The sequence below is a fragment of the Erigeron canadensis genome, chromosome 5 (assembly GCF_010389155.1).
Source record: "Erigeron canadensis isolate Cc75 chromosome 5, C_canadensis_v1, whole genome shotgun sequence".
Lineage (NCBI taxonomy): Eukaryota > Viridiplantae > Streptophyta > Magnoliopsida > Asterales > Asteraceae > Erigeron > Erigeron canadensis.
The window spans coordinates 1,971,125-1,981,781 of NC_057765.1; the positions used below are offsets into that span (position 1 = coordinate 1,971,125).

Genomic DNA, 10,657 nt, shown 5'->3' on the forward strand with positions numbered 1-10,657 from the left:
TCTATGGAGATGAAGTGAAACAATTAGTCATGGTTGCATAATATTTTGAATTCAAGTTGGTTTTACTTAACATTTTGTCAAGATCTTAATGAAGTGATTTCTTCTACTTAAATTTGTGTTCTTGGTGATATTTGTGTTTTTCGATAGTGGTACTAGTTGAATGCAAGTATTATTTTAGTTGTTTGTCTATGAACAACTTTTGCTAGGTCATGGTATGATAGTAAAAAATACAAGTTTAATAGAAATTACTTTGTTAAGTGGATTTTACGGTTGGTGGTACCACTTTTCTTTCACAACGATAAAATTGTTATTTAAATAATCAAGCGAACTAGTTAGTTCAAGGAATTGTAATAGGGTTGGTAGTACCACTTGTTGCAAGAAATTGAGTTGATTAGGTGATTGGGTAGATTTTACAAACGTAGTGCACCCGTTTGTGTTTTTGACTTGTCACGATTATTATCACCAACATTATTGAATTTTGAGCTTAAACCATATGCAACCTAGACTTCTTGTGGAGCGGATTCGACATAGATGACTTTTTAATTATTGTTTACACTAAAACCATTTTCGATTAATTCTTCGGAATTACTAACTTGTTTTAATTTCCGCAAACTAACTTTTCTAAACGCAAAGTGACAATTCGGTCACAAACCAAACTTTCTCTTGATTTACATTTTTACAGCCTTAAGTACAACATTCAGTCCTTGTGTTCGATCCTGGTCTTACCAATTAACTATATTACATATGAACGGGTACACTGCCCGTAAGTGTGTGGTAATCAATAAGCGGTAGATCTTGTTATAAATTATTAAACTTGATTTCACACATCAATGTTCCTAACATCAAAGCAATATCCATCTTGGTTCCCTTTTTTCCAAGGTACCAAAAAATCATTGAAGCCATGCACTCAAGCTGCAGAAAAAAATATACCAAACCAACTCTTTTAATCCTTGAATCATTCGACATATCTGAAAGGTGAAACGTGGTGCACATCCCTTTTTTCCAAGGTACCAAAAAATCACTAAAGCCATGCACTAGTTCACATTCATATCAAGTATATAAATAAAAAAAACGCAACAATATTACAACAAGTAATTATATATTATAACAATCCTAATTTAAACTAAATACAGTAGCAGCTTGGTTACAATTTAAACAGCTTAGTTGGCTTTTCATGGGCTTCTTTGGGCTTTGTATCCAGCAACATATATCTACTATTAATTAATTATTCTAATCTATCAAAACAACCTACGTGGCTTCCCCAGAAAAAATTGTTTCTAGCTTAATGTGATTTGATATATATCAACAAAATACACGTATCTCTCTTTCTCTCCCTCCCATAAAATTGTTTCTATTTCACCATATCTCTCTTTTTCTTATAAATATTTTTCTTATCAATCTAAAATTCACAAAAACTCACTCTGTGTACAGTTTGTTTTCTTCTTATACATTCTGTTTGTCTGCTTCATCTAATCATCTTTTGTAAAACTTTACTTTCAGGTACAGTTCATGTAGCTCTCCAACTTTCTAAAACCTATTTTATCAGGTAATAACGTATTTAATAATTTTTATGCACTATGTTATTGATAATCTCATGATCATTTTAAGGTACTGAATCGCTCCGGTAGATAGTTCATGGAAATATTAGTGCTACTGAATAGTTATTAAGATTTCTTCAATACATAATTAGACAATAATCTGTTTGATGAACGTAACTTATTAAATTAACCGTCAATATTTCAGAACCAACGGTGGATGATTTCAACATAGTTTGGTCACTTCTCCATTAAACATCAAGGTAATCGTTTATCTTAATATATATTTTGCACATACAATAAAGCAGAAATCAACCGTATTTCTGATTTCGATGTTGTTATGCAGAAATAAACCACAACTCAAGAAAAGCGGCAACTTCTAAAGTTCAACGAACTATAGCATCTTTTAGTGTCTTTTGTAATATAGTTAACCTTCTTTGAAAAAACAAAACCACTTTATGTGTATAAAGCCACTTTCTGTGTATAAAGCCAAGTAATAAGAATTATGTATATATGGTTCTGCAGCAATCTCAAACTTCTCTGTACAACACTAGAATCCTGCTTTACAAATAATCAATCCTACATTACCACCTCCACCCCGCAGCAACGCGCGGGGGAACCACCCCTAGTTAAAATATAAAATAAAACTTGATGAAAAGGGTAATAGGAAAAAAAAATAAACCTGGCCAAATGGGGACAAAAGAAAAACGATTTTATCTAAGGAAATTACATGGGGTGGAAAATGGATTATTCAAGATGACGGCTACATGTGAAAGAAAAAAGAATCATAAGAGATTCAAGACGAGACAAATCTGATGAAAAAAACAGCCAATGAAAAATGAAGTTCAAAGAGTTTTGTTAAAAGAAAATGAAAATATAAAGACGGATGAATTTGGTTAAAAGAAAGAAATAAAAGGGATTATAAATACTAAAATATCTAAAAAGGAAATAGTTTTTAAAATACACTATTTTAGTAATTATAATTTTTATTAACACCATTTTGGTTAAAAACTTAAGTTATCTTACGTATTAAGTTAATACTATACGTATGTCCGCGCAATGCGACAGCGGTGTGGTAGTGATGGTGGAGGTGTTGGTGGTGGTGACGGTGGTAGGGGCGGTCGTGGGGACGGTGATGGGGGCAGCGATAGTGGTGAATGTAAAAGTAATTGATGTTAAAAGTGATATTGTAGTTATTTTAAATTTTGAAGGATCTATACTGTAAATTATTTCATTAAGTGTTTTATAGATATATTATATGAAAATGTTTAAATTAGTGAATAAAAAATAATTATATTTTTGGTTTTTCAAAAATAGAAAGTTTAAGGGAAAAATGGTAGTTTGTTTTATTCGATAGTATTCAGTTATTTATTATTATTATTATTCTGCGAGTTATGATCGTAGTGCAGTTGGTTTGTATCTTTTGTATTCCTATATATCATGACTATGTTTGGTTTGATCTCTAGTACCTTGCTAGTAGATCCCTTTATTAATATAACTATTTTGCCATTCTAAAAAAAAAAGTCACAAAACAAATATTTTGTATTGACTTAATGTATTAAGTATTTTTTATGAAGTCAATTAAGTCATAAACAAATAGGGCCTTAATCTGATAACGCTTAGGTCTTTCAATTTACGTGAAAATTTAACAACCAATGCTATTTTTCACAAATTTTAAGTCTCAATACCTCGATAGTAATAACATGTAATCTAATTATATTCGATCATCACCGAAGAAATTTTGAATTTGTATCTTCCAGTCGTTTCGATCCATTGGCGATGACTAATGGAAATGACGATGGCTGATGGAGATCGATGACAATGACAACGAAAGCGGTGTATCTAGAATCGAACACAATGGTGGATTTGGACGGGTGGCGAATGTTTCAAATTCAAAATTTAAGAAAGAGAGTTGTGTTTTATTTGTAATTTTCATATATCATATGACATGTATACCCTTTCATATGTAGTTTTCTTTTTTTATTTGGACAACATGTTACTTTTAATATAAATGAATTATGTTTTTCAAATAAAGAATTTGAGGTTTAAATGATAGTTGAACGGTTAAAAAGAAAGATAAAATGAAAGAGTGATTAGTTGATTGATATAAACCGATAAACATATTGTTCTTGTTGATACAAAGTATAATTATTATAAGAAAAAATAAAAATCCTATCTATACTTCTTTATCTACACTATATTTGCTCTTGTCCCGAAGATTTATTGAGGTTGCGTTTGGTCTTTTTTTGTAGCCAGATTGTTTTGGTCTTTATTTTAGTAAGTCATCATATCTATTTAAGGTGTGTTGAGTGACTTGTTTCTTTATTCTCTTTTTTGTAATTGTCTTTCTTCTAGATCACTAGCATCTTGCTAGTCAATCTTGTTTCAATAATACTTATATTGTCGTTCACAAAAAAAAAAAAACTAATGATGTATTATATTACCAGTACTTATCTTTTAAAAGATTTCCATTAACCTCTTACATCAATTATCTACCTGCCTTTACCACCAACGGTAGTCTCCCACAACCACAACATCGTCACAACAAAAACCGTCACCGTCACCGTCATGAATACCGGCTTACCCGCGCATGTAGAGAAATACGAGTATATATTTTGTATAAGCAACCCGTTTTCGGACGAATCCGGGTCGAAAAGAAACCAATTAACAACCTCTGTGCTGTCTCTCTCTCACTCTATTTCCAATCTCCCATCTAACTTCATAATAATAGTAATAATTCCATTTCCCAGATCTACCACTCAAATTTCACACACATTTTCACACATCAAAATCATTTCAATCTCAAATCCCCTAAAAAAATCAATCCATTAGGTTTTTTTAGGGGTTTTCATTTCAATCATCATATATACATACACTTCCTATATCTATACACATATAATAATAACTATATATATATACAATGAAATCAGCCCAAGCATCTTCATATAGAGATCGAACACATGAGTATTCAAGTATAGTTGATAGGTTAAAAAAATCACTGCCTTCTTCTTCTTCTTCAAATGCGGTTGTTCCGTTTAATAGCAGCGGCGGTTCCGGTAGCGGTGGCGGTGGTTCCGGTAAGGCGGAGGGATCGCGATCGGCTATCGCTTTTCAATCGGAATTTAATAAGAGAGCCTCTAAAATTGGGTACGGAATTCACCATACATCTCAGAAGCTAGCCAAGCTTGCTAAATGTGAGTTAATTTTTTCATATATATATATATATTATATACATACATACTAATTATTCTAAGTATTTAGTGATTGAATGTGTAAAGATAGTTGAGCTGATATGTGTAGTAATGATTAGAATACTAATGTGGATCGATTTTCGTATATGTTTTGAACAGCCTATGCTGCATTGGTTGCTAAGGTCTTTTTAGTAAAATAGATGTTCTGCAATCCGTAGGTGCGGTGGCAGATGCGCGTAACGTTAATAGGGATTTAGTTTTCGATCAGAATATACTTAGGTGATGACAATGATGATCAACTTATTTGATATAAATATATACATTATTTATAGAATGTGTGTTGTATACTGTATAGTACACTATTTTGTATAGGTATAGGTATAGATATACAACATGGATAAATGATGTTTTATTTAGTTATTTATTTATAGATCAATGGATGTGTGATGTAGTTGTAACGATTTTTAAGATCCCGAGCTTGATCTTATGCTCTTACTATTGTGTTCAATAAAATTTTTGCTTAGGATTTTTGTAAACAAAGGATCTTGAAAGGATTCTGATCTTGTCCATTGGTTCGTAAGATCTTAATTCAATCAATCAATCAATCCAATCTGATCTTGCTTTGTTTTGTATAGGGAACTTAAAGGCTATGAATGGGCTATTTTTTTTTTTGTAAATTTGCATACCCATTGTCTTTCTTACCGTCTTATGTTCACATATGAATTATGAAATAGACTAAGAAAATCTGTAGGATCTTTTGATTTTGATTTGCTCATGTGATCATGATCTTCTGGAACAAAAATCTTCCTGATCTTAATAACCTTGGTCTGTTGGTCACATCTACTATAGATATGTTATGCTGTAGACATGTGTGTTTTAATGTCTGCTTTCATGTATCGAAACTTATGTTGAATTTTTTCTGGTTATGAAACGGGCCAAGTGGACTTAGTGTAGAGTCTTTGATATGTAGTTATACTACAATAATCTCCTCCTGTTAGGAAGTTAATAGCTGACTTAAATAAAGTACCAACTTAAATAAAATACCTGTAGAAGATGTGTGCTTGTCAAAGCTATGTGGTGTTTGTTTGTGACTTAATAGGCACAGTTTCTTATTGCGTAAGCTATATATGGTCTCTTATTTATTTACTTCGTATGATATTTGCTTTTCCTATTAAGCTCCCATACTTCTTCCTGTTGATGCCAATTATTCCTGAAGCTCAACAAACAGGCCACATGTTGTGTTGAAATTCTAGCTTGGAGGACATTGTACTGATAAGATTTCACTTCTGTCATTCCAGTGGCAAAGAGGACATCTGTTTTTGATGATCCAACTATGGAGATCCAAGAGCTGACTGCTGTCATCAAGCAGGACATTACTGCACTTAATTCAGCTGTGGTGGATTTGCAGCTTGTATGCAATTCCCAAAACCAAAGTGAAAATGTTTCTAGTGACACCACCACCCATTCAACTACGGTGGTAGACAATCTGAAGAACCGTTTGATGAGCACCACAAAGGAGTTCAAGGATGTTCTAACCATGAGAACTGAGGTTTGTAGACGTCTCATTATGTTTCAACAAACGCAATACTTACTCTAAATTGTGGTGACAATCTGAATAACCGAGAAAAGGACTTAATATAGTCAGTACTGGTCCGGGCCGTTTCCCTTTAATTTAACTATATCCTTGTTGGTCTTTTGATTGCAGAACTTGAAGGTTCATGAAAACAGAAGGCAGTTATTTTCAGCAACTACCACTAAAGAAACTGCTAATCCATTTGTCCGTCAGCGTCCCTTGGCTAGTAAATCAACCGCCAGTGCATCAAATTCTCCTCCTCCATGGGCTAATGACTCTTCAAACTCTTCTCCCCTGTTTCAAAGGTAAAAGGCAGATGTTATATTTGTTGCTTTTTGGTGAATCTATACTGTCACAACTATTCAGGGTTTGTTTACTGTCATGGCTTAAAAAAGGTTTTATCACAAGGATTGGGAAATTAAACTGTACAGGTCTAAACTTTTAACTGATTGGTTCATGTTGTCCCGCTATCATTGTTCCTCACTTTCTCCTATAAATATTAATATGATTACGAAGTTTATACTATTGAAGCAGTAATGAGTTCTTTTAGTAAACAAATTAGGCAGCTGTCAGCAGTTGCATACTCTCATGGACAGGGGACTAGTGTCAACCATTCAGTTTTTAACCATTCAGTGGGATATTTTTCTACCAAAAATTTCTTAACCATTCAATTGGCTCATCAAGAACATAACTCAGATCAAATACACCAGTTAGATGTATCGACATTGCCAGCTCTACCAGAAAACCAATTTGTTCTTTTCTTTGAGATCAATTAATCAAGTTGGTTTTGATTGTTTAGAACTTTAAAAGACTTGAAATTACCTTCTTTTTTTTCAATAAATGTTTTGTTCATGAAAGACTAAGATTTGAGGAGGTCCGTTCGTATTATTTAATCATTTTTGGGGGGTGAGAAATGTTATCTCTAATGGACTCAATTGAGGAACTTTTGAAGAATTTAGCTAACAAGATGTTAGATGTGTAATGCACTACTAATGCATTTAAGTACATGGCGAATTTTCAAAGCATTATGTTATTATTTTGTTAATATAGCACATGTAATCACTTTTAACACATGGGTTGTTACTTGTGTATATGTTTGTTTTAAAAATTGGGAAAACAATGTTTTGGGTCAACCCAACCCGAGTTGCACCAAAATCACCCGTTATGATCTGAACCTTTTTTGGCCTGCTATTTGATATCTTAGTTTTCTACCTCTATAAAAGATGTGTGTAGTGCTTAAGTTAAATTACATAAAATAACTGTGCGAAGAACGTTAAAATATCCTTTCTTAAATGTCCTAGTTTTCTATCTTTTATTAGTATTTTTCTACGAAATTATTATGAGGATTGATATGCTTTTATTAGGTTTTAGAATTATGAATACACTTGAGGGACAAGATCCCTGTCCAACAAGAATTAGTATTGGCCTATCAGGTAATTTTAGTATAAATAGGGTTTAGGGTTGTAATTAAAATATGAATGATATCAGTGGAGTCAAATTGACTCTGGGAGATCGCTTCCTTCTCAAATTGTAACTATCATTGTCTTGATTTATTTTTGGTTATTCGAGCAGTTTCTGGGCCAATTTTTAAAAATAAAAAGAAATAATAGATCCACATCATAAAGGTGACCCATTGATTCGTACTGATTCTGTTGTTGACTTTCTACATTTCAGGAAACATGCAGATGGTGAATCTCAGCCGTTGATACAACAACAAAGTCAGCAGCAACAACAGATGGTTCCATTACAAGATAGTTACATGCACAGCAGAGCTGAAGCTCTTCACAATGTCGAGTCAACTATTCATGAGTTAGGCAGCATATTCACACAATTGGCGACCATGGTTTCCCAGCAAGGGGAGCTTGCAATCAGGTTGGTATATTACATACACTTACTTTCAGTATAAAAATATGATTTCTAATTATTTTTGTGTACATGCAATACAAATAATAAGAAAAAAGTGGAATGAGGGTTGCTGTTGCAAGACCAAATTTAGTTCATTTTCTAGTTAGTTCAACTGAGTCCGAATATTATCAACTGAGGGTAATCATTGTCAAGTTGTTGCTCTTCATTAAGTTTTGTTCTTAGTTAAATGCAAATAATAGCAAACAACTTGGACCCTATAACCCTAAATGAAACTTTTTATGAGTTTAACACTTTTTTGGTGAATTTTTAAGCACGGTGACAAGTAACCAAGTTTTAAGTTCGATTAAATTGGGTTGGTGTTACTTGAGTTATACTCCTTTTTATCCAACAAGACTTGAAACACACATTTTTCTCACTTTTCAAATGTATCAAACTGACGGCAGATAGGGGATTTTCCAAAATGGTAAAACGGGCTGGTTTTATTGGGTATCAACCAAGCATGCATATATTTAATTGTCATCAGTCTTGTACATACACCAAATCAGAAATTGAATAAAAGTTATCAAAAGTTGTTTTCACACCCTTTAATATAAAAAGGAAAGATTTTTATATAAAACGAAAGTAGCATTACTATCAGTCTATCACCACTCACCAGCTACATCATGCCCCTTTGTTGACGTTATTCATGTTTTATGAAATAGAAAAATGAAGAGTGAGACAAATTAGAACATTTCAAGAAGGATAGTTGATTTGTATGCGCATTTGCTGCTGTATAAGATGCTGCTCTAAAGAGAAAATCATAATTTCTTTTATTCGCTCTTTCTACTAGGATCATGCTTGTGTTTAAGTCTATAAACACTCTCATATATTTTTATGTTAAGACACATTATTTTCATAGTAAATGCTCGTCAATGAAGGTCTAACTTATTTTCCGTTCACCTATACCTGGGTTGACTTTTGGTTATCATTTATCTTAACGGATCAAATGTGTAAAGTTGAAGGATTTAACTAAAGAGGAAACAGGTCAAAACAGTCCGAAATTCATTCGAATCGAAGTCTATGGAAACACATTACACATAAAACCACCTCTATATTATAAATATTTAGTACGTCAATCAAACATAAAGTATAAAATATTTTGAATAAATAAATGTTTATTGCTTGGGCCAATCCAACCTGTATGTTACCCAAATCAGACACATCCATTATCCACCTTTACTCGTTAACTACGGATATCCCAGTTTTGGTAAATCATATGACTCATAATGCAGGGTTGTCTGTAATATATTGGATATGGAGCTTGGTTTGACTATGAGATGGTTTATGATCTGAATAATGTATTTGAAAAAAGCAGAGCAGCTCTTTTTATCTCATCTCTTATTTTATTTTTAAGTTCACCTTACATCTTCTTGTACAAGCACTACAATAGAACCCACAGATTATGTAATAAAATCCTAGTGACGGGCCACTTTAATTGAATCGTTTAATACCTTGTTCCGTTTTCTGTTTCCTGTTATTATTTTTGTAAGTTTGGTCACAATATATGACTGGTGTTTGTCTCATTGACAGAATTGATGAGAACATGGAAGATACTCTGGCAAATGTAGAAGGTGCTCAAGGACAACTAATGAGATACCTCAACAGTATATCATCCAATCGATGGCTGATGATAAAAATATTCTTTGTATTGATTGCATTTCTCATGATTTTTCTCTTCTTCGTTGCGTAAAAGATATTGTGTATTTTGTCACTAGAAATATATAAGGAAAAAAACGAGGCTTCTTATATACATTTTGTTGTTTTCTTCTGTGTACATATGGATCCTCTTTTGAAGGAAAATTAAGTGACCTGGATATAGATGCAGCAGAGTTTTGCTATCTGCAGATTTATGTTGTATCTACAATTAGAGCTATGAATGGTTTTACTGCAGATCGTGGTTTAGGTACAATGGCGTGAATTTGCTTTGTGAAATTCATTTTCAACTAGAGCTACGTCTTTTTTTTTCCCCGCCGATACTTTGATTTTGATTGTAATGGAATAATTAATCTTTGTTAAGTAATGATTAGTGAGATATGCTTGTTGATTTCTTATTGTAATGGAATAATTAATCTATGTTTTGTTGTCTTTAATGTTTCTTTTTTATTAAATTTAATCATTTTAATATTAATATATAGGGCTAATTGATTGAAAAGTAATTCAACTTGTCACAAATCACGAATGTCTTTTTTAGGACCGAACTTTTAAAATGTCTATTGTGAGGATTGAAACCGGTAAAAACTTCTATTTGGGGTTTTTACCGACTGAGGTATGATATGGAGCCGGTAGTTGCTTACTTGACATCCATATGTTCATCTGGGACCCACTATCTCTATCTTATCTAATATAATAATAATAATTATAAATAATTATTATACTTGTATAATAAACATATATGTGTATACGTATATAACATATATTTGGGTAAAACAACACTCATCTCCCTCTCTCTACCC

At 32.5% G+C, this 10,657-nt stretch overlaps 1 protein-coding gene and 1 long non-coding RNA gene across 2 annotated transcripts; both read left to right on the forward strand.

Annotated features, from left to right (window-relative positions):
* The first annotated feature begins 1,366 nt into the window (after window positions 1-1,366).
* On the forward strand, window positions 1,367-2,055 carry LOC122598992. The gene is made up of 3 exons (XR_006323819.1): window positions 1,367-1,546; window positions 1,744-1,798; window positions 1,882-2,055. It is a non-coding gene; the product is annotated as an uncharacterized LOC122598992 (long non-coding RNA).
* Window positions 2,056-4,307: 2,252 nt separating this feature from the next.
* LOC122599752 (syntaxin-32-like) lies at window positions 4,308-10,094 on the forward strand. Its single transcript, XM_043772312.1, has 5 exons — window positions 4,308-4,729; window positions 6,025-6,275; window positions 6,432-6,604; window positions 7,974-8,171; window positions 9,735-10,094. The coding sequence occupies exons 1-5, from the start codon at window positions 4,456-4,458 to the stop codon at window positions 9,892-9,894; spliced, it is 1,056 nt and encodes a 351-aa protein (XP_043628247.1). The 5' UTR covers window positions 4,308-4,455; the 3' UTR covers window positions 9,895-10,094.
* The last annotated feature ends 563 nt before the right edge of the window (window positions 10,095-10,657 follow it).

Coding starts and splice junctions, on each gene's coding strand:
- LOC122599752 (XM_043772312.1), top strand. CDS start 4,456: ATGAAATCAGCCCAAGCATCTTCATATAGAGATCGAACACATGAGTAT. Junction 4,730..6,024: donor GCTAGCCAAGCTTGCTAAAT/GTGAGTTAATTT, acceptor CTGTCATTCCAG/TGGCAAAGAGGACATCTGTT. Junction 6,276..6,431: donor TTCTAACCATGAGAACTGAG/GTTTGTAGACGT, acceptor TTTTGATTGCAG/AACTTGAAGGTTCATGAAAA.